Source organism: Leiobunum rupestre, chromosome 1 (assembly GCF_980474605.1).
Source record: "Leiobunum rupestre chromosome 1, qqLeiRupe1.1.hap1, whole genome shotgun sequence".
Classification (NCBI taxonomy): domain Eukaryota; kingdom Metazoa; phylum Arthropoda; class Arachnida; order Opiliones; family Sclerosomatidae; genus Leiobunum; species Leiobunum rupestre.
The window spans coordinates 82,011,367-82,037,085 of NC_143384.1; the positions used below are offsets into that span (position 1 = coordinate 82,011,367).

General features: G+C 34.2%; 1 protein-coding gene across 1 annotated transcript; it reads right to left on the reverse strand.

Moving 5' to 3' along the window:
* Positions 1-259: 259 nt before the first annotated feature.
* On the reverse strand, positions 260-25,390 carry Gcat (Glycine C-acetyltransferase). Its single transcript, XM_090172715.1, has 13 exons — positions 25,304-25,390; positions 23,432-23,670; positions 20,115-20,204; positions 19,619-19,838; positions 19,177-19,273; positions 16,833-16,919; positions 16,566-16,648; positions 13,468-13,577; positions 12,195-12,296; positions 10,554-10,629; positions 8,338-8,385; positions 7,932-8,074; positions 260-448 (listed from the first exon to the last, which is right to left on the reverse strand). The coding sequence occupies exons 1-12, from the start codon at positions 25,329-25,331 to the stop codon at positions 7,968-7,970; spliced, it is 1,287 nt and encodes a 428-aa protein (XP_090028841.1). The 5' UTR covers positions 25,332-25,390; the 3' UTR covers positions 260-448; positions 7,932-7,967.
* Between the last annotated feature and the right edge of the window lie 329 nt (positions 25,391-25,719).

Below are 25,719 nucleotides of genomic sequence, written 5' to 3' on the forward strand. Positions count from 1 at the left end.
ATGTAATTTGACAAACTAAACTGATTTTGATACTTCAAACCAAACTTCTAGACATTCGTGTTTGTAAATTTTAATGGGTTATGAATATAGATCACGCCATCGTAACTATTACGTATAAGATATTAAACTACATCCATACAAATTAAATTAATTTATGCTAATGGCGACTAACATTAATTTAATTAAGGACCCGTCGGAACCAGAAAATGCAACAGTTGGTAAATATTGGTAAACAAAATATATTTTTATTTAGCCTATAACCACATCATGCACTAAGTGTACACCAATAGAAAATAACACAAGAACCCATTAATTAGTTTTAACATTTACATGTTCTTGGTGCCATAAAATTTTATGTCTAAAAACATAAATATAACAAGTAAAATTTAGATGGAATTTAACTGAGATTCAAATTCTCTTTGCAGCATATCGGAATTCAATAGCAAACCTAAATGAAAAAAATATAAAAGAAAATGATAAGTATCAACCAATGAATTCACGACTCTCACAGCGTTTCCTCTACAATCTTTCTCCCATCAAGAGAGAACAGGTAATAAGGTAATTTTTTTTAATAATTGATTTAAATCACATGGAGGAATAAAAAATGGCACAAAATAGGTTCTTAAAAAATTAAAATGGAAAACCTGAGAAAACTAATATATTGAAGGGATAATGAAAAGCCTATATAACCTTTATTTTATCGATTCCTACTCCTAAAAAGAAGTACAAAAATGATACTCACGATACCAGATCATTTAAATTAAATATTTGACTAATTTTTAATTTCGTTAAAAACGGGGCTTGGCCATAGCGCGCGCTCTCTACCTGTATTTTTCAAATTCTCCGGCAACGCGAGGACGGCCAATGGGAATAGATTTTGCCGCAACGCTGCTTCTGCCAATGGGAGAACGCGCTTTATCTTCGTTTCCGGAAAAGACGAGAGCCATCCTAAAAGCAGCTGCAGCTTGTGTTTTGATTTTTTTGTAGCTTTAAGCTTATAGTGTGTATTCTTGTGACGTATTAGTCTAGGCCACGCCTTATACGAATGACGTTTGATGACGATGAACGAGCGAATTTTTTTATCGCGAGTTGTGCCGGGGTCCATTTTGTCTAACACAATTTTGGAAATTTAGTCTTGGCAGATAACTGGTGAAAATATGAGTTTTTTCAAAGTTCCAGCCGTTATGAAAAATCAGTGCCCTGAAACCTTAAAACTATCGGAACAGACTTTAAAAATGCCAACACATTTCTATATTTCCGCAAATACATATTTTTCGCATATACCTAATTTTACCACTCACAGAAATGCCTTCGGCATATCCAGCACAAAATTTATCCTTATCGGTATTTAAATTAATTTTAAAAATGAATAGCACCACGATTAGCGACTAGGAGATATCCGCCCGACGTTCTACAGCCTTGACGTTATTTAAAACCGTTCCGATCCGAGATGGCACTTTGGTCATTACGCGGGAAATTCGAAATTGGAACTAAGCCCCGCCACGTGAATACACACTTTCTCAGCTAACAGTCGCTAAATTTCGGAACTTCATTACAATAGTTCGGTTCGTTTTACCTCCATTTTTTACGTGGTTTAAGTGATTTGAACATACTGTTAAACTATACTTGGAGGATCCCAATCGTCCGATCTCGCAATTATTAGAAACCAATGCTTTTTAATTACAGGATCTTTTGGCAAAGGATTTTTTCCGTTTGGTTTTTGACGAGTACTTTAACAGTTAAAAATTGCACGTATGCTACCATCACTCATTTCAGAGTTTAATCTAAAACCAAAGTAGATCTAAACAATCCAAATAATAACCTAAAAAGTTATTCGCCAAATTAACTTACCGAAGAAATCCAAAATAGTTGTTATTTTTATAAAACAATATTGCAATATTGAAATCGTAATAACGAAGATGAAACCTTAACGAAACGAGCTAGCTACTAATTATAATAAATTTTCTAAATTTAGCGACTGTAAGCTGAGAATTTCAAGGTACAATTCAGTAAGTTACAAAACTATCAATACAGAAGAGTTATAGCGTTTTCCATTTGATTGCTCAAGATTCTCTCTGAATCTGTCTCTGACGTCTTAGATCTCACCCCAATCGACTAGAGTAAAACCGCAAATAGAACATTCCATTATTATATTCCCGCGCTTTGTTGTTTTCTGTCTACTAATAATTTGAATTTTCGCGTCTTGGTCTGCCATTTTGCCACAAAATATAAAAGGAACACGCGAAAATTTGCTCCGACCTTGATCTCGATCCGTTGATCTGTCGAAATCGGCAGATCGGTTTTGGGCGATCTCGGAGCACCCGAGAGCGCGAAATGGAACACGCGAAACTTGATCGGAGCAGATCCGAGCTCGCTAATGGAACATAAAATGTTGATCAGAGCGATCTAGAGTGCTCGAGAGCAGACAAATGGAAAACGCTATTAGGCATACCGAGTTGCAGCGACTTTTAGGATGGCTCCCATCATTTCCGGAAACGAAGATGAAGTGGGCTCTAGCTCCCATTGGCAGAAGCCGCAGAATTAGCGTTGCGCCAAAATCTCTTCGCATTGGCGAAGAATTTGGGTAAATTGGAACAATAGCCACGCCACTCCCTTTCCTGACCCACCTTAAAGTACTTTTTAAGGAGATTCCAATGGTGCAAAAATTATTCACCGCAAAGCATTATTAAAAAAGTTATCCGTAGAACACTGTAGTCCTAGCTAAAAAAAGGTCTTTTAATCGAATTTTATACCATCTAAGTATTGGCGCTCTCGTGCTGGGGGCGCGCGGCGCCACCCCAACCCCATTCTTGCTATCACGATGGGCCGTCTATAACGCGACCTAGACGACAGTACCTAGCGAAACGCACCTAGTATCGTCCAGTCCTTGATTATGTTGATTAATATTTTGGCGTCTATATCTCCTTAAGTAATAATTCTCGAAAATTAATATCGACTAATTTTAACCGATCCGGCTATTTTTAACAATAGGTACTTTTGTTTTTTTTGGGTTTTGTTTATTTTTTTAGATGTATTATTTGTCAAGGATTACAATAATGCAAAAAGTTTTAACCGCAATTTATTATTTAGAAAGATATGATAAATTTAAATTTGTTACTTGCCATCAATTTTTACCTCGGAAAATATGACACGTTTCGAGATTTTTGTCAATGTTGGATGAGGTAGGACTGAGGACGAATTAGATTTAACGACAAGATATTACTAAATTTTTAAAACGTGTGCAACCGAAAATGTGTTTTCTACTTTAATACGGCTTTTTTTGGTTTTGTTTATTAATGGTCAAGGATTACAGTAATGCGAAAAGTTTTAACCGCAATTTATTATTTAGAAAGATATGATAAATTTAAAATTGTTACTTGAAAGCAATTTTGGGTTACGTGTAGAATAGCTGCCCCCCACCTGACTTTTTTATATATTTTTTTGGATAGAGGGCAAGATGGGGATTATTTTAATTTTATTTTTTTTGGCGGAAATGAATATTAACAAAGATATGAATTTTTAAACATTGGCCTTTTGCAGTGAATTTTCCCTAGGACGATTCTTTAAATTCCTAGATTTTAATGCGTTGTGGATAACGTGGGGCTGATGACGAAAAATAAAATGTGGAAATGCAAAACATACTAACTTACTTTTTTATTTTCGGTATTTTCGCCGTATTTCAATGCATTTTAGGGGTTTTGGCGCGGATAATAGGTTAGGTTATTAATATTATTAGGTTAGTTGGATTAATATCGGGTTGACGATACTTCATGTGTCAGGCTTGGTACTGTCCTCTAGGTTGCGTTATAGATGGCCCATAGCTTTTTTTAGTATGGGGTTGGGGAGGCGCCGCGCGGCCCCAGCACTCGAGCGAAGTGAGTGCGCGGCGCCGTCAGGCGCCAATACTTAGAATAAATTCGACGTTGTATAAGTCAACATCACACAGAAGACATATAATATGACATAGTATGGTTATAAACAGGCTAAAATGCGTTGAAATACGGGAAAAATTCCCAACCCTTAAAAGTTAGTACTGTTTTGCAATTGAGCCTTTTTATTTTTCGTCATCAGTCCTACTTTATCCAACGTACAGAAATCTCGAAATATGTCGTATTTTCCGTTGTAAAAATTGTTAGCAAGTAGCAATTTTACATTGATCATATCTTTTTAAATAATAACTTGCGGTTAAAACTTTTTGCATTACTGTAATCCTTGACAAATAACAAACCAAAAAAAAACACACAAAAAAACAAAAGTACCTATTGTTAAAAAATCCCAGGGATCCTTGGCCAGATCGTGGATTTCATACTGATTAAAGACTTTATTATTATACATATATTGCGTTAAATAACGCTTATAATAACTCTCCTCGTCGCCAGAATTAACAGAATTAGAATCTTCCGAACTTGCGTAACTACGCGAAGACCGGGTATCGGACATGGTTAGTGAAAATTGAATACGGTTTGTGAAATGTTTCTTTCCCATCTGTATGGTGGCCCACCGTCATTTTAATCCTTTAACAAAAGCTTTGTTTCGGGCACCATCATTTTAATCCTTAGATCCCACGTCTACTACAGCAGCATATTTCGAAAATATTGTGGTCCTACTGGCGCCATCTGCATATTTCGCGAATATTGCGGTCCTACTGCCTCCATTACCACTCCCAATAAAGAAAGGCTGATTTTCGACAGGGAAAAAAGAGCGCGACGGCGAGCTCTCTTCGCCACGGCGAGAATTCTACGCATTAAGCCGTACTAAAAACATTGGCACTGCGAAGAGATATTGTGATTGGTCAGCCTAAAATCAGACCCGCACTATCTATCATAAGGACACCCGGGAAGCCAAACCGGCTTCCTGGGGGGATTTTGGTGGGAGTACCTCTGATATTCCCTGTAGAGCCAAACTAATGAAAACAATGGCACATGGAAAGGATAAAGATTATTCTTATGATCTTCCTCTTCGGTTCAAAAGAACTAAAAAGGTAAATTGGGATGTGGGAAAACAAGTAGTGTTACGCTATTTTTATCGTAACTTTAAATTCTTCCTAGGGGTTCTCTAGATAGCCGTAACATTAAATAGGAAGAGGAAGAGCTCTTGTGGGTGAAAGTAATTGTACTGGATCAAGGTTAACGTTTAAAATTTATTCTTGGGAATTATCGTGCCAATGATTAAATTAATACACTATTACAATACATCAAATATACATTAGTAATTCTTGCTTCCTTTATCAAAACCGTACACTTTCAATCCCCAATAAATTCCCGCCCCAAATACTTTCAAGCTTCCCTCCCACTAAATACTCATTTTTCCCCGACACTAAATACATGCAATTAAAACAAAAAAAACTTGGTCTCTAATAGGGATTGTTTGTCACTGCCAGCGTTTTGCCCTTTTGTTTTACCTAAAGCCAAGCCATATATTAGTCGAAAGTACTTATCTCTTCGTTGGGTACCATACACCCCTCCAGAAACGGAAAAACGTAGATTAATGAAAAGTTTTGGCCACAGGTGAAGATTAGTAGATAGAAGGTGATGGTGGACGATGACTTCGACGAAGAGGTTTGCACATTCCCGATTTGGACAGATTTGTCTCTTATGAATTTTTAATACTCTTTTAAACTTGCGGAACGAAAGCGAAGTCTGGTTCAAACCAGTAGCGGCACTAAGGTTTTTTCACAGGTGGGCTAATTATTTTGTGGCCCTAACAACTTTAGTGACCCCTTTTTCCAGGAAGCGAGAAGAGCAAGATCGTTTTATTGTTGCGGCTCTCGTCTTGTTTACTGGACCTTGTATCCGACCTGGAGGGGACACTTGCATGCCCGGGGTATTTCCATAAATTCCCTTTCTTTTCTTTCTATTGTCCATTCAACTTTCTCTCAATTTCCTCTCCCTTCCTCCCGAATCTATTTGTTTGTGGTCTACTATCTTATTGAGTAAACAAATTGATTTTGAAAGTTTTTTTTAGAAAAACTTTTCTTGGCAATAATACAAATTTCTAGAGATAAAGAAAATTCACATAAATTCAAATATGTGGCCTCTTAATTATAAATATGTGGCCCTTTTAATATAAATATGTGACCCCTCTCAGAAATGCAGGGGGGCTAAAGCCCACTTCAGCCCACCCTTAGCGCCGCTACTGGTTCAAACTAATATTGGCGAAAACTCTAGCCTCCCAGGCCTATATGGAAAAACTAGCCTCCCAGGCTATGGTCGTCGGACGTCTTTCTCCCTCAGTCTCACTGGTTTTATTGTATTTTTTTGGATGTCTTGGCACATGAAATCACGTGTTAGGGTCACTGGGTGACACCAATCGTAGGTCATGGGAGGGGCTAAGTTCTGGCCAATCCAAATATTTTAGCGGATTAAGAGAAGCGTTTATTTTCTTATTATTGAGTATATGGCGAGAAAAGGGGTAAAAGTAGGTTGAAATGAGTTTATGGTTCATGTATCATGACTGGCAGTGGGCTGACAATTAACGGTTTAGAAATGGATTCTTTTGCTATGGCTTAACTGGCTTTTTATTGTAAGTGGCAGTGACGATCCGAAAACCCAATCTTGACACGAATATTCCCCGACATTCCCACCAAAAAGTTCAAAACAACATCGTAAATATTTTCAGTGACAATAGTCACTGACAGTTAAAATATTTTTAACAACTTCTAAAGTTGCCCATCGGCATGATAATTTTTAAAGGATAATCGAAAATAAAGAAAAGGGTTGGAGTTCCCAAGCGGTCATTAAGGGGGGGGGGGGGGGGTAAAGGAACCACTTAGAGCCTCGAGGCCCTTACTTCTCTGTCCCGCGCGACTTCTGAGAACTGGGCACCACACGACTTTCTCTTCCCTTGAAAAGCGTAGGGGGGGGGGGGCACGTTTTACAAAGGTATATGGTAAATGAAAAATATATATAAAAATGAAGTTAAATATAAAAATAACGTAACAGTAGTCACTGACATGAGGCTTCTGTGGGCTATAAAGTCGTTTAAGCTCTACAACGCTTCTGGACCAGATGGAATTTTACCCTTCCTACTGCAAGTTATCTTGAGGCTAAGGAATTTAGACCAATCAGTAACTTAATTTTTCCTAAACATTCTGGAGAAATTAGTTGATAGATATATTAGAGAGGAGTTTCTTGGTGTTACACCCCTCGCTAATGCTCATTATATATGCCTAAATAAAGGGCAAATCTACTGAGACTACCCTTCATGGCATAATAAATTGCCTTGAATGTGCAATTGAGTTCAAAGAAATAGCGTTAGCTGTTTTTCTGGATATCGATGGGGATTTTGAGAAAGTCTCTAAGACTGCTAAGCGTTTCGGTATCAATGATACGTTGTCTATGGATCGATTCTATGTTGACTGACGGTGGTGTTCACTTTCCTAGTCAATTAGACTGAACTGGCAACACAGTTTTTGGAACCAACTTACCAAGGGTGAAATTGTTTGGTTCACGGATGGATCCAAGACTCACTCAGGGGTGGGAGCGGGAGTTTACTGTCAGACTAAGAAGTTTGGCTTTTTTGTCAAGGTTTTTCAGGCAGATTTCTGCCATTCGCTTCTGTGTAGACTTCTGTCTTAAAAAGAAGTATAGGGCAAGACTGTTCAGTCAGAGGCAGGCCAAGAAGTTTACCCCTGGGCTTACTAAGAAAAGACTAACTGAGTTGCTCTCGCTTTCTAAGAGTAGTATCAGGGTGGTTACGGGCATACTCTTAGGTCACTGCCAGCGAAATAGATATTTGCATCTGATTGGCATCAGTGACAGTTTTATGTGCAGGGCATGCCTTGTAGAGGAGGAATTAGGAAACTTCCTCTCATGTCCTTTGTGTAGGTGATTTTTAAGAGGCTCAAAGGGTTGCACCTTAACTGTCTAATCTCTAATCATGTTGACACATTAAAATGAACCAAAACTTCAATTAAAAATACGAGTACATACTTTAGTGTCAAAACTTCCCATGAATTAAGGGATGTTTTAAATTATGCCTTGTTTTTTCGCAACAGATATGAAGGCTTCAACTGTTTTATCAATGTCCTGTTCTGAGTGTGCAGCAGAAATTTGTACTCTGATTCTAGCTTTTCCTAAAATAAAACAAAAAGGAATTTTTTTTAAATCTCTTCATTTTCAGAGTAATTGTCACAATATTGCCAAAAAATATTAAAATTAACCGGAAAATATTTTTGCATAAAGTTAAGATTTTCCTGAAAAACTACTAGCTGGTTTAAATATCCATTAATTATTACCAAAGAGATACTATACAAAATATCAATTCAACTTAGAAATCATTAAAGTTTTCTGTGAGTCTATTATGAGAAGAACAAAAATAGAGCAATAAGTCTCAAACCTTTTGGAACAACTGGATAACTGAATCCTATGACATATATACCTTCCGCTGTAAAATTAAAAAAACTAAATTACTCAATAAATTTTACTAAGTGGAGGTATGTTTTCTTTACTCCCAGTTTTAATGTCCATTCTGTGTTTTGTTGCCCTATATTATTTAATTAGTCATTTTGCTATTCTGATCATGTGGAATAATTACCCATGAACGCTAAACAAAAGATAAGTTGTGCTGCCACAAGACTTATGTAAATACCCAATTGGAAGACCACAATACCATTCCGTTAATTATTTACATTCATTTCAAACATGAATTCTATAAATGAAACGTATCTCTAACCAGCCATTATAAATAACCATAATGCATAAGTATGTCAAAAAGTATTGTCTTTCATGAAACCTTGTTCACGGGATATGCTGTAATTCACACCACTTCCAACTCTGACCAAAAAGCGTTGTCAACTTTATAGTAAAAGCAAATTTTTTAAACTGACAGAATTATAACTCACATTTCTGGCTTTGATAATCTATAGTTTAGCTTGTGCTTTGTGCTCATGAGATTTTTTTCCATTGTTTACTTTTCAATAGTACAAGGAATATAAGGTTTTATCATACCACTAATCATGTTGCATTCGTTATCTTTATTTGTATACCCCCCGTACCGTAATTTAATACATACCGGGGGTTGCAAGTGAAACCAGGTTTCATTGACATTTTTTCTAATAGAAATGTTTTGGCATCCTTACAAGTTATGAGTTACTATGTTATATATCCTGCCATTTTAGGGGTAACTAAGTTGATCCTTTAAACTGAGAAATGTTAGCTTGGACAAAGCTTTAACAAGTTTTTACCTCATGTCTCAAATGTGTATCTTTTGAAGGCAATTGCTATCACACGTCTTGGTGCTAGCAGTAGCGGCGCCAGCAACAGGCCGGGGTAGGCCTGGGCCTACTTGAAATTTTGGTAGGGGCCTCCAAAATTTAATATATGGGCCTCCAAATTATTTAATATCAGAAAATTCTGTAATCTGTTGGCGAAATAATTTATTTATTTATTAATTTTTCAATATTCAATGCGAGTGATTCGCTTAACAACACTGCTGTTTTTATTCCTTTCAAAGGTACAAGTAACTTTTCTTTGACAGTATTTTATTTTTTATTTTTATTTTTTCGTGAGCGCTACTATATCCCATTTGTATCTTACTTTACTTACAGTTGTTAGTGTACCTAAGTACTTTCATTTTCGTAAAGTTGTAAGTTTGGATGTAAGGGATGTATATGCGAAGTACCGAAGGAATGAATGTAAATTGTATAACCAATGGGGTTTTCAGCTTTAATTTTGAACCAAAATTATTTAAGAGCCTTACCCACCTACGTTATATAAACCAGTTCAAAACCTCAGGTTAGCATAAATCGTTTCTAATCGTATTTGAGAAACGACAATTTAAATTTGTAAATCTGTGTATAGAAGAAATAACCACTAAGGACAGTTAGTTATAAATATATTTCTTTAATTACAAAAATAAAAGAATCTATTACCATAAATTCCATGTCTGATGGTTCCTTCTGTTTCCGCCGGCAAGTCGAGAGTTGATCTAAAAATTGAGTGAGTTCTCAGCTGGTAGTTATATGAATTTTATACTCTTTACCACGTGAGTCATATATTCTAGAACATTCCCGGCGGAAGCAAAAGGAAGAGCTCGTTACGCCACCTGGTTGATGCCGCCAATGGCGGTAAATTTAAAATATCGCCATCGGTTGCAATTGATAGACTAGAATTCAGTCGTCGAAATAAGAAAACTCATTTGTTAATTAGTGTTATCGGTACACAAAAAAGGATCAGCCCACACTCTGGTTTAAGTAATGTTTAAATTCATAATTAGTCCAAATTTTTTCGTCATGTACCCATTTTACCCAAAAATTGGAACACTTGCTAAGAAATAAATAATCCACACGGATGGATTTTAAAAAAATGTGGGGGGGGGGGCCTCCAAATGGTTGGCCTATCTCCCCAAAAATCCTGGCGCCGCTACTGGGTGCTAGAGCTAAACTAAGGATTAATCCAGTCACTAGAGCCGGCAGTAATTGCCAAGATAAAGAGCCACCTTTTGGAATAAGCAATAACAAATTCTACGCCTTGTCCAATTTTGGAAACGTTTGTGTAAAGATAAAGGCCTGAAGTCGCACATTGCCTGAAGTAAATGAAAGAAAAAGAACCAACCTAGCATTTCATCTGCAAATGTTGATGCTAATTTAGCATCTCCTAGTATCACAGGACAAATGGGATGGTCATCTCCCTTAAGAAATGTACAAAAAATTCCGAAATTGAGTATTGAATTTTTGTAATTATTGATAAGACTCCCAAGATTGAAAATGCAGCCAACTTATTATTTATAAACTCAAGATTAAAAATTACACTTTTTATAGTTAGAACAAACTTATTGTACTGCTACATGTCAATCAAGCCCTTTGCCAATTGTAAATTGGTGTTTGGCCCAAAATTGTTGAGAAAATTTTACAGTCCACAAAACGCTTGCCCTTAATGCAAGTTTATAGGTTAACATCTTATTAACTAGAAATATATTATGTATTATATTTTTCTTCTAGTGATTAGTGTTTTCTCAGAGGTTGAAGCAAGATGTTAAAATATCACCATAATATTTCTATCGATGTTATTAATAAGCCAGGCCCTAACATAATTTTTAATCATAAGATATGAAGCACGAGCTACTCCATAGGGTGGATGATTTCTAGCCTAGGACCCCCAAAGGTAATACTATTGTTCTATGTTTAATTCAAAATCTCAACTGTCAGATTAAATCTTTAAATAATGCTAAAATAAACGAACAAATTTGACCAGCTGACCCCCTCATTTGTACTATCTCACTTTACTGCTAAGCTTTTTGGTTGTATAGTTTTCCAGATAAAAGGGCAACGAAAGTAACCATACAGGGGGGAAATTATCTTATAGATAAAAAGAACGACTGTGCATGCGCTATCTGCCATAGCCTTTCCCTCTATAAAAAAAGCAGAACCATATTTGCCAAATATATTTGGTATAAATGTACCTCTCGGGGTTTTTATGCAAAATCTATGCATTCTTTAATCGCGAAAATGTCCGAGAAAACAAATCGGATCCATTATACAAAAGAAATGTAATAAAACAAAGATAAATATTATGTCTGGGTATAATGATAGGGAAGTTATTAAGGGAGAAGGGATATAGGACCATGTGTGTGAGACCTTGGATTTTCATAATACAAAGTGAGGCTAGCGGCCGAGATTTACCGCGTCCAAGGTTTCAATTGGAAAATCATTAAATTCCAAAACATTGTTAAATCAAATATATCAACGTCAAAATCTCGGAAACTAACTGAGCACTTTTCTCCATATAAAATAAATTAAGCTAAGCCTAAAATCCTGGGCTCATTGGTGGTGAGCTAAGAAAATCGAAAAATTTGCTTATGAGAGCGAATATGCGCCACGTGTCTTCACCAAGGATAATAAAGTTTTCGCACTGTATAAATCCTCCTTGGAAAACCTACTTATGACTATGAAGAAAACATAGTTCCAAACCAAGCGCCCCCTTTACATGGTCACTTGTGTTGCCCTTTAAGTTATGAATTGGCATAGGTCACATTTTCTATTTTTATTTAAAAAATTTGAACAGTGAAATATATAGATAATAGTTAAAACTTTGGAATTAAAATGGTAAAAGAACTTATTTTTTAAAAATATAGATAAACCGTTCAATAAGGATATAAAACATAAAAATATGAGAAATAAAAATTCAGTATTAGGGAAATACGACAGACCTTGTAAAAATTGCAAAGAAGTCTGAGCACTAAATTTTTCTACTCACTGATATCACAAAACCAGCCGCTTTCATTTTTGATCTGAAGCGATGAGTGTTGCTAGCAACTTTCTTGGTCAATGAGGAATCCTTCATCAAAATGTCAAAAACCTGGAAAATTTTACCAGCTGTAAAAATGTTTTAAGTGGTGGTACATGAAAGCTATAAATATGCCAAACTAATATGGTTATGATTTAAGTTTGTATTAAAGTCTACGATTTTTTCATTTACTACCCTGCCACATGCGCTATACTATTGGTATTAGATTGTATATGTGTTGGAAGTTACATCTTTTACAAATTATCTGTGCGTGCTCTGTTACACATTCAAATTTACTAGCGTTTAGCGCACGCCATTATTATATAGAAGTGGAAAAGCCGCCTAATGTTGTGTAGCGCCATCTACAGCATAGGTCGGAGTAAAACTTTTCCCTATTTACTGATTTTAATTTTTAAACATTTTTAAATAATAACTACTTTCAAACATTCAAATTAACCACAGTTAATTGGTAGCTCTTTGTAAATGAAAGTAAGCTTTTAATGTTTTGTACCAGTCAACCATGAAGAAGCGGCACACAAAAATTCTGGGGTCCTATTATGATTACTTTGTCTCTGAAGCTGGAGCCAACATGGCATCCCTTACCAAAAAATAAGTGGTCTTGTAACTTTTTAAGTTGGTTTTAAGTTGGTATTTGGAACAAATGCCAACTAAATACCAACTAAAAACCTACTTAAAAACCACTTTACACCAACTAAAAGCTTTCTTAATAAAGACCACTTAAAACCAACTTAAAACTTACTTAAAAAGACCTCTTAATAAAGACCATTTATAGCCAACTTAAAACCAACTTAAAAATTATAAGTAATTATCTGACCACTAAAAACCAACTTAAAACAACTTATTACCTCTTTAAATAGTTTATTAAAATATGCTGGCAACTTGAACCTACTTAAAACCAACTTAAAACCAACTTAAATGTGAAAACCTACTAAATACCAACTAAAAACCAACATAAATGTGAAAACCAACTAAATACCAACTAAAAACCAACTTATTTTTTGGTAAGGGATTGAGAGAATCACAAACTAACCCCAAATCAGGCTGCTATTGAATGTTAGCATTAAGTAAAAAGCTTGCATGAAACAGTATCCTTCATAATATTAAACAAAAAATTCATTTGACGAAGTTAATATATGTAACATAAGGATAGCATTTCTAGTTTGGTTAACTTTAAGTGTACTTTTACTGATATGAGAATCGTAATTGATATAAGCATTGTTACCTTGCTGGCACATGCAACAACAGGGGGAGGAATAGAGTTTGAGAATAGATAAGGTCTGGAACGCTGACGTAACACATTAATTAGTTCACACTTGCCAGTGGTGTAGCCACCTTATTTAAGAAACAAAAGTACACATATTAAGTTATTTCACAAGACTGCCAACACAAACTAACCTTATGGGCAATTCACAAATTAAGTAATGACAAAAATACAATTTTTGAACACCCCTTTTTCGTTGTACAACGACTAACAATTGGAAAGCTGCACCCTTTCACCTAAATTACATAAATTTACCCAATTATAATAGCACTTTTAGCACTTACAGCCTTAAAAACATTAAACTACATTAAAATCTAACATTATATTTCCGAGAAAAGCAATCATACTCTTAATCCACAAATGTACATAGAATATGTTATACTTCAAGCTTTAGATTTTTTCTAACTTTGTTCCAGCTTCCATATTATTAATGGTAAAATAAATTCTAATGGCTTCCTGGCCTCTGAAGGTTTTTCAAGTCAGGGGTAGAAAAATAAGTGAACAATCGTTATGGCATGACTGCCACCCTCACAGCTTCATGAGGCAATTTACCATTTTTCACGTCAATTTCCATGAACAATATACATTTAATTTTAATAAATTCCAAGTTAGAGCAAAATTTACAGTTAATCAATCCTTTTTACCCTAACAATTATTTTGCCAAGCTTTTATTATCAAAATAATATTGTCAGTTAGATGGTTCCATGTGCTCCATAATGAATAATGTCTTCATGATTTAGTTATTTCTCAGTGACAGGAAAAAATAGGTCTCTTCGTCTATAAGCATCATGATAGCTTTCGTCCTGCTTCATCTGTTTTTATAACATTAAGTTTATCATAGATATAAAGTGGCTGAATATGGTAAATATTTTTCATGATCCAGGGTTTAAAAAAATACCCAGCCCAGTGGGTTTTTTAGGGTTTTTTCGGGTTTTATTGGGTTTTTATTTTAAAAATATTAAATATATTATGTTTATTAAATTATTATTGCTTATTTAACATATTATGTTTATTAAATTATTATTGCTTATTTAACATATTATGTTTATTAAATTATTATTGCTTATTTAACATATTATGTTTATTAAATATATCATGTTTATTAAATATATTATGTTTATTAAATATATTATATTTTCAAGAAACAATTTAATTTTACAATTTTACATGTGAAAAGGCAATGAAACTTGTTAAAGTCTATAGATATTTCCGCGCTGAACCAAAACACTGGCTAATAGTCTAATAGAGTAGTTAGCACTATCTGTAGCTTTGGCCATGGTCGCCATTTTGGTCGCAAATTTTTATCTATAGGAAAGAGCATGGGTGACGTACTAGGACGTCACAGTGCCATTACTCTATAAAGATTTAGATATGAGGTTGTTTAGATAATAAAAGTAATAAAAATCTTACTCTTACAAGGAGACTACCCGAGGTGGTTATCTCAGATTTGGTTCAAACTTGGGTGGTAAGTAGACCTTCATGTAACTTGAAAATGCCTAAAAGGGTGGACAAGAATGTGCTTTCATATTGCCATGGCAACCAAAAATGTTTTTAACAACTTAAAAACTGATTAATCTGGTACCTTTGGACCAATATACGTCAATTTTGGTAAATATGAGAAAATATACATATTTTGGGTAAATATGAGTAATCAGTTTTTAAGTTGTTAAAAACATTTTTGGTTGCCATGGCAAAACGAAAGCCCATTCTTGTCCACCCTTTTAGGGATTTTCAAGTTACATGAAGGTCTACTTACCACCCGAGTTTGAACAAAATTGGAGATAAACACCTCGGGTAGTCTCCTTGTTAGTAAGTTAGTCTTTTTAAGTTCTTAACAAGTTGTAAGAATATTTTTAAATTTCTAAAATAATAAACATCTAAAAATTTTCCACTCGTTTTTTTTAAAATTCAAAACTTTGAATGTGGGTTTTTAAGTGGGTTTTTTCAAGTGGGTAATACCCAAAAAACCCATGGGTTTTATTGGGCTGGGTTTTTTTTAATTCAAACCCTGTCATGATCACGTTCCTTGGTCTAAGATTACCTTGAAAGGAGAAAACATGTTTATGCCTTATCATGGCTGGTGGACTAAGATCTAACCAATTGTTGGTATCAGCTTGTTTTACAGTTGTGCACCCAAAACATGGTTCATCACTCAGTGGGCAGTTTTCTAATTAGTAACAAGCAGCCAGAGCGGAGTTCTGCCCAAAACCAAAAATTCAATAAGGAATTTATCCAACACACTTCTATGTACATTTATGGGTTTATAAATTAGAAAAACCAGTATGAAATGGCAATTGCAACTTAGCATAATTCAGGGTTTGTATGAAATTTTTGGATTTCAAATCCCTGACTTATCCAGGCTATCCCCGATTAATTTTTGCCAATATCCCGGACCTTTTTGTTAATATTCCTGCTAACTTTCATCATTTTATGTTTCCATAGGTAAAAGTACAAAGTGAAACAATATTTTATATACCAAAAACTTAATTATATGTAATAAAAGCATATTGAGATTGTCTCTCTCCTCTCTCGGGAAAAAGTGCCAGCCATGAGCGCGCAAGAGAAGAGAAAAGTTTGTTGACTAAGAAAATTCCTGACTTTTTACGATATTATTTAAATCCATGACTTATCCAGGAGATCCGGGTTCCATACGAACCCTGTAATTGCAAATTTTGGATTGAGCATAGAATTGTGATAGGCAATGTACCACTTCAGTGACCCTCTGGCATTTTGACTTTGAAAAGCTTATTCAAACCCCTTCTGCCATTACTTAATTTCTAAATGCTACCACAGATATAGTTTTAGATACCTTTATAGTCTATCATCTTTATAAAATAGTAGACACGATTAGCCAATTCGTTTTAAAGAATACGGAGTTCAGAATAGGGTGAACCATGTAAAAATTAACTTCATGTATATTTCTTTAGCACTTTTAAATTTTTAACCAGTTTTAAAAAAAACTATGATACAAATAATAGTCTTAAAATTCTTGGGTGGAGGAAAATTTCTATCAAGGATAATACAACTTGAAATGCATTATAGGGACTACTTGTGAATACCTGCTGCACCTCCCAGAGCTTTTCCTAAGGTTGAGTTTATGATGTCAACTCTACCAACAATGTCTAGATATTCCTCAGTTCCTCTGAAAGGAATTAAAGTTATTATCTAGTTTGTATAATACAGTTTATAAATAAGCCTAAAACAGAATTAAATATAATATAGTTACGATAACTTAATTAGCATTTTAAAATAAATATAGAATATCTGAGGTGTTATTTACGTTATGTGAAGAAGCTAAGAATTATCAAATAAATTAAAAACTATACCTTCCAGTTTTCCCAAAGAATCCTGTGGCATGGCATTCATCAACAAACACTAAAGCTTCATACTTGTCAGCAAGATCACATATTTCACTATAAAAATAATGTTACTAAAAACAACAAAAATGTACTATTCGCGTGATTAAATTCTCAATAAAGTAGACGAACACAGGGCTTCCAGCGATAATCTTTTTAATTATAGGAATTCTAGGAACTTGACACAGAAAACATAGGAATGTATAGGTAAAAATATCTTGAAAAAACAGGATTATAAGTCAAATACTCTAGAACTTTTAATTTTTTCTAATGCATTTGATATTGCTTCAATATTTACTTAAAATGTGTTTCAAAATTAAAATGGTAAAAAAATTTGTGATTGGTTTAAAAAAAATAAGATTCCATGAGTGCCATAACGCTGCCAGAGATATAAGTGCTAACCCCCGTCCTAGAGGTAATATACATAATTATTTACAAGAGCCACGCTAAGTTATTTTTTTAAAAGATTTCTTATAAGTTTAGGTGTTTAGTACATTTCCCATAAGCATTTCAGCAGCTGTCTAGTGGCAATTTTTAAAATTACAGGGATTTTATAGGCACAGTTTTTGAAAAATAGGAACAATTTGAAAACAGGAAATTTATAGGATTTATAGGTACTCTGGGAGCCCTGCACTTCCAAGTTATACTTATATCTCAAATCATGTTCAGAGAGCAATGTGGTTTTCGCAACTATTGGGTAGCAACAGCCATTTGGGCCACAAATTCTTGTTTTAGAGTGACCACTCACTAAATCTAAATAAAATTACTTTGGTAAAGACTTTTGAAACCTAAGTTATTATTTTATCATCCAAGTCAATGTTAACAGTAACAGTGTATGGAGCTTGAGTGGCACAAACGGCTTGCCACGTACTACCCTCACATGTACAGTAGTTTAACTGTGACACCTGAATTAATGGGATTTAAAGTCACTAGCTGACTTTGGCTTATGGTGGTGCCTTTTTTATTTGCCTAGCTGATTTCATTGATTATAAGGGGATCTATTTCATAATTAAAGTTTATTTCCTCGCATTTAAAAATGAAAATATTAAAGCATGGTAAACCTGTTATAACCATTTAAGTTTACTATTTTAAGCACTGTATGATTAAAGAAAATCTGAGCCAATTGGTGAATTTGATGAAAGGGTGGAGTTTTGTAGTTCCAAATTTTTGGACAGTGATATCCACATTGCTACCATTAATAAAAATTAATCAGCGGTGAAATGGTTTTTAAGTTGAAAAATATGAAAGACCAAAATATGTCTATCGATCTCTCCATAGAAAAAAAAGACTGAATTTTCATAAGTTGCAAAGTTAAATTATGCCAAATTTATTAATAAAATTACTATTTAATAAAAAATCTTAACCTCTGCATTTGTTTAAAAAAAATTATACTTTTAAATTAAGAGTTGGTAGGGTTGGCAAAGAGCTGGCTTTTTCTAAAAATTTGAAAGCCATTATGATTTTAAAAGGTTAAGAACACCAATTAAAACCAGGATAAAGCCACCACTAAGAAAAGCTAAATGCCCTAATATGTTTTCACATTTGTTTAAAAACCAAAGACTAAGCTAGATATGGGTGACTGGTAATGATTTTGCTGGTGATGTTTTTCATATTTAATTCAAAGTATTTCACTTGTTTTCACAGCTTTCCCTTACCAAAAAATAAGTTGTATTTCAGTTTGTATTTAGTTTGTATACACATAATTAGTTGATATTAAGTTGGTATTAAGTAGGCTCAAGTTGTCAGCATATTTCAAGTTACTATTAAAGGGGTAATAAGTTGTTATTCAGTTGGTAGGAAAATACTGCTTTTGCTAAGTTTATAATTAGTTGGTTTTTAGTAGTCAGGAAATTACATAATATTTTTCAGTTGGTTTTTAGATGTTTCCCTAGTAGGATTTAAGTTGCTTTTAAGTAGTTAAATGTAAATGTTGATTCTGGTTTAGTTGGAAATAAGTTGATTAATAAAGAGGATTTAAGTTATTTTTAAGTAGGCATTTGTCCCAAATACAAACTGAAAACCAAGTTGAAATACAAGTTGTCCTAAGTGGTTTTTAGCCAACTTATTTTTTGGTAAGGGTTTGTGCTTTAATTTAAACTTTTAACAGTTTTATAACCACGCATTTTTCTTAGTGTTTAAAATCAGTCAGGCTAGTTCTTGCCAACTCTGAGTTGCTTTTATAAAACAGTTCAAAACAGTCAATAGTTGAACCAAAAATTGACAGAAATCATCACACTTCAAATGTTCACCCTTAACCCACTGGACTCATTGGAGGGCCAGAGAAGCACCTTGGAACATTAGCATTATAACTTACTTTAAGGGAGCAATATTTCCATCCATACTAAAGACTCCATCAGTAACAATTAACCTCTGCCTAGCATCCTTACATTGCTGAAGCTGACTTTCTAGATCTAAATATAAATGATAAGTGAGCTATCAAAACAATTTTCTTTTAAAATATGTAATATACCATCTATATAAAATTAACAAGCTAAAAAGAGGTAATTGGGATAATGGCCTTTTCACTTTGACATGATCACAACAAGTCCTCCAGGATAGTTTCCCAGAAAGTGGGGCTTTATATCCAGGGACAGGGTATGGAGGAGTTGAAACAAAAAATTCAACAAAATTTAAAAACAAATTAGTATCAAACACTGTGGTTTTTCAACTGCCATCGCCCACAAAACTTTGCGTTAGCCATGCTAAATAATAATACATACAATAATATTTAAAAAAGTTTCATTATGGTATAGTACCTTTCATGTTACGATGATTATATCTGAACTTCTTAGCTTTACAGAGTCTTATTCCATCTATAATTGAAGCATGATTTAGTTCATCAGAGATTACAGCATCATCCGGTGTCAATAAAACTTCAAAAATTCCAGCATTGGCATCAAAACAGCTAGCATATACAATTGCATCTTCACGACTGTGAAATATTGATATCTTTTTTTCAAGTTCTTTGTGAATGTCCTGAAACAATCAACCTTATTTTACACATTTGCCAATAAAACCTTATAATTATATCAGAAAATTATCAGAATTATTTATAGGCCTTAACAACGTGAATGATAAAGTTCAAAAACCACCCTTAGTGCTTTGTTCTAAAAAATTCTGACCCACGGCCACAAAATAACACTGCTTCAATGATAAAATCAAGAATGCTACGAGTTACTAAACAAAAATGCCACGCAAAATATAACCCTTAGCCACATCTCGTTATACACAAGTATAAATATATTAACTTACTTGAGTTCCACAAATAAACCTTACGGAACTAAGGCCAGCCCCATATTTTCTTAATGCATCCACACCAGCATCTACTACCTCCTGATTGCTCTGAAACAAAAAGATAACAGTTTACATCACAACATTTAAAGTTTGAAAATCATGCGGAAACTCTAGCATGCTTTAGGGTCGAAACCGACCTTCATTAAATTTGGAGCATGATTAAAAACCCAGAAACGCAGAAAAGTCCCTGCATAACTGAGCTTTATTTAATTTCCCTGGTTCCCTTTTAAAACAGTTACCCATACATCCCAAAACTCACAAACCACGAATAGCTAAACTATGTTTAAGTCAACAACCCTATTTGAACTTTGACCAGAAAAGAATACATCAAACTATAAAAAGATCATGTGACATAAGGCATATGTTATCAGTATTGCTCGGATTTGACTTGTTACTAATTAATCATGTGTGTCTCCATGTAGTGTGTGCACTGGATAATTCTGAGTGGAGAGTTAATTTAACCATGTAAGTATATTTAATTTAATGCTTTATTTGTGAATCAGTTCATTTAAATACTTGGAAGTTGGTACAGTAAGTGAAACAAGGGTCTTGGCAACTGTGCTCAAGCATAAGTACTTAGAAGTGTTTTCTTATATATGTACAATATTATTCTCAAAAAGGTTTAATCGAAATGCTTGTGAAAAAATATGATTTGTTTACATATGCCTTTTAGTTTATTCCATGAAAAGTCTCTCATAGCCAAATTATATTTTATTTTCTATACTCTTAGCTTTCGAATTAAGCTTCATTCACAAAACGCTGTTATAACCAAAGCTGTTTTTGTTTTTATTTTACATAGCTACTTGTTAATGACCCTATGGTAATTTCGATAAATTTATTAATAGATCCTATACTTCTTAGGATTTTCGTTTTGTCATCATTTACATGCAAATGCTTGACTACAAGCGGTCCTCACAAAAATACAATATACAACTAGAAACTAGATTAAATAACGGCCAATTTCTCTATTCTCTCCTCCTAAGAAGGAATGCCACATTTCTGACATGAACCGATTTATAGCTTCAGGGATATGCTGTTATGCCAACCCCCACCTTATTTCAAAACTACTGATTATTCTGAATAACGAGAGCTGTGCATTAAAAAATAATCTTTACAGAACGTTATAAGGAAAAACTTGTACAAAATGGAACAGCGTTCCGGTCCATTTCGAGCACTGGTCCATCTTGATTTTAGGTCTAGAGCAACAACTCTTGAACGGAGCACGCTACATATTTCATAAGTATTATTTCAATTATTATAATTAAATTTTTTATAAATACAATATATTTCATAAATACGATATATTTTATAAGCATGATATATTTCATAAATACTATATTTTATAAATACGATATATTTTATAATACTTGCAAATCACCAGGAATCCATAACGCTACTTGGAATGAATATCTCCCCATATCCCCTATGGTATTTTGTGGCGGAACATTCTGGGTTGGGCCAAAAACGCTTATACCGCGTTAAATGACGTACAATTTGGTGACGTGAAAGGCCTGGCGTTTGATTGGTTATTACAAAATACGGATTTTTGTATACTTCATTCATGGTTTTTATTAGTCGTCTGCTAGCTTTTGTCATTGGTAAAAAGGGCAGAACCCGTCTGCTTCGTTGATTTAGATGTTTTTCCAGTATTAGAATATGCGATAGATGAGTCATCAAAGCATATTCATGATTTAGAAAAGACAGTAGTTTGTGACCAAGCTTCGAAAAAAAGAGCAATAATAATTGTTCGTAAAGACCAAGTCTATTTTCCTCCAAATCCTGAACAAAGGCTTAACGGGTTAGATTTAGAAGCACGGAGTGAAGCAAATTGTTATCAAAATCCTGTGAGAGTTGTCATAACATCGAACAAATTGTATACTGAAATTGTAATTTAAGTTTAATTTTTCATCTACAATATTCTTGGTATTATATTTAACAATACTAACCAGGAACATCATTGTTATCAAATATGAACGATGGGCTCTGTGGAGCACTATTAGTAATTTCTGTCTTAAGAGTTCCAATAAGTTTCAGAAAATATTCCAACGTTCCTCGAGAAATTAAATTTATCACCTTTACAAGATCCGAGTCTGAAGTTGGAGTAGAGATAAATTTCTGGTCAAGTCAAAGTAGAACTATTGCTTCTTTCAAGCTCCATAAAACAATAAAATTTTAAGACTTAAAGATTACAAAATAATAATCATCACCTTTGTACCTTCTTCCATTGAATTAATGGCTAATGTACTTTCTAAAGTCTCTCGTAAATCATTCTGGCATATATTAGCTTTTGGGTTTCCAGAACACACATCTATAAATATTAAACCTAATTTATTTAACAGCAACACGAGTTAGTAACTCAGTTGAAGTATTAAGGAATTATACTTACAATTCAATAATGCCTGATTTCCCAATGATATGCTAGTTTCTAATTTACATTGGTTATATACCATTCTCTTAAAAAAGTAGCTTTTATCATTATAGGATTTCAAACATCTATTCCATAGTGCTTGGCACAAAGTGTAAAAATAATTTCCGTACATGAACTGAATACAGTCTTTAAACTGGCGGGAATAGTAAAAATGTCGTTGCCTAAAAATATGTCGACTTCCGAAACCACTTTCTCAATTAATACGGTTTTCAAACGTTAAGTTCTTTAATAACTTTTTTCATATTCATATTTTCTAAATATTTTGGTCTATCAGTACTATATAACCTTTACATCTGCCAAAGACCCTAAATAGCAAGCAGACGACAGAGGAAATAACACATTAGTCACTGGTTTTTATAGGAGGAGCTAACACTCTCCGCTTATAAGCTCCGCCTACTATGTTCCGCCACAACGGCAGGTAATCAAATCCGTTATTCATTCCAAGCAGCGTTATGGATTCCTGATATCACGTTTAATTAAAATAATTTTAATTTAAAAAAATTATTTTTAATAATTTAATTTATACATGAATTATTTTGTAGTATTTTATTCTTAATTATATTTTATTTATTATTAGTTATAAGCATAAAAAGAACTCTAGTTTATTAAAAATTATCGTTGAAGCATTTTTCAAAAGTATATTTCAAAGTAGGTATAGCCACTACCTATCTAGGTTACCATGTCAAACCAAAGGGGGCGTAGCGATAGTTTTCTGTCGCGAATAACCACATGGAAATCAAAATAGCCAGTTCCAAATTCTTCCTTACGTAAATTGATTCTTGTTGCTGATTGTAAGTAAATGGTGTATTGAAATGGAAATAAAATCAACACATTAAAAATTACTTACAGACAACCCTAAATAATTGTTAGCACAAAAATTTAAAACTGGTTTTGTAGATCCTTGAACTTTAATTTCAGAATCTTGTTTGGTAGTAATAACTCTTTCCTCCTTCCACGTTCCAGCATTTTTTATATTAATAATTTCTTCGTCTAATATTTTTTTAGTGGCAGCCCAATGGCTTGATAATCTGATGACATTCTTTTGCAACGTGTGACTACACAATTGCGAATGCAGATGACTGAAAACTATAAAAAAAAATACTCAATGAGGCTTTAATTATTTAATTTAATGATTTTAATCAACTGGTGTTCAAAACACGGAAACTGTACACCGGATCTGTACATAAAATTGGCAAAGTCTACTAGTGTTCGTACAGGGACCCCGACCCCGACTTTTGTCCCCGTCCCCGACTGTCGCAAACTAAGTCGGGGTTTTCCATTTTTCGGGGTTATGTTTTTGTAGTGTAATTTTAAATTTTCGCACCAACGCACCTCGCTAAAATCCTAAAAATATATAAAATATATAGGTTCTTTCTCTCCCTATTTTCGTGGGCGACAATAGAATGATCCGAATGACCTTCGGCTGATGCCGCTGAAGTAGTTCTCGCTCGACGCTTAACTCCGACTTGAGTAGCTTTTTTAAATTTTAGTTTCACTTTCATAATTTCCGTTGTTTCGGGCTGTCTCAGTCTCAGCTAAGGAGTTACAACGTTTGTAAATAACTTGTGAATTTATGAAACAACTTACTTAAACAATTGCTTAAGCTATAGACCTCTATTTTAATATCTACCTATCTTATCTATTGTTACTATTACCAAGAATGTATTTATTTATACTCAGGGAGAATGAATATGTCGAGACTATCAACGGACACGTTGAGCCCCTAACCCCGTCACGCTAAGGGGGGGGGGAGGGAAAAAGGAGGCGGTCTTATTTTTTGCGTCCTCGCTGCAGCGTTAATCGCGTCGAAAAACGTAATTTTTAAGAACCAATGAGATTGCAGTATTATTTGATTTTATTAAAGCGGAGGAGCATACCGGGGGGGCCCAACGGGTGGAATTAGAGAAACGCTAAAAATAATCTCGACATATTCATTCTCCCTGAGTATAAATAAATACATTCTTGCTATTACTAATAGTCTCTAGGCTCATTAAAATTGGGGTATTTTTATAATTTTTCTATTCATAATAAATTCAAAGAATTTTCCATCCCCGACCCCGACTGGTTTTTCGCGGGGTTAGACCCACCCCGACCCCGACCCCAACTTTATTTTGTCCCCCTACGAACACTAAAGTCTACTAAAATATTTAGACAACTATAATTTTTGTAGAAACACTGCAGAAATAGTAGTTGACTAGGACTGCCAGGCATTGCATAAGAGTCTGAAGAAGAACGTTTCATACGGAATTAGAAATAAGTGTTTCAGAGCAAAACTTCACTTTACATTTACCCTATTCTCTCATCTTCAGAGAAGACCAAATATATTTCTCAGATATTCCTACAATCTCTCTCAGTACCAAAATCCTAGCACGCCACTGCTCAGTACACTTTCCTCTGACAGGTTTGGTAGTTGTCACATATTGCTCCCCTTATAAAGCTGGTGGAACTATTTAAGCCAAATGTTTAAGGCACAATTCCTGACAAGGCGGTCAGATTGTCTTGCTTTGCCATATTGCTCTAACAGCCTGAAATTACCATTTCTTGGCAGTACTCTACCAGAATCGCAAGAATGCGATTGCCAAAAGTTCCAAAAACCCCATGCATATTTCCAATTGTCAGAAATGAAATGATTTTCAGATTGGTTATTAACATTACAAACGACTAAAAGAATTAACCATGGACTAATGGACTAATTAATTAGTCCATGAATTAACCGTACCATTTCTAGTCCTGTACACAAAGGCCATGTGTTCATCACTTTAAACAAGGTTAAATACGTCAACTTAAATTCCTTCAAAAATAAAAAATAACCTGACGGAGGTTAATTACAAATATACGGTGTAAGATATCAAATTGAACCAAACCGCTTTTTAAAACGTATACAAACCAGTCACCGAATTAGACGACGTCAATTCATACTTCATGAGGGCCGTTCATAAGGATAGTTTTCTTGAAAATAATATGGAGTGGTTAACCTTTCTAAGCCGCTGCTAACGATAATATATAAGTTTTTTAACATAAAAATATCAAAATTGCACAGTTGTAATGTTGTTCCTACCATAAATGCAATGCAATTGTTTCTAGTCAGCCTCTGTCCCAACCATGGACTGTAAATTTTAGAGGACGAGTAAAGCG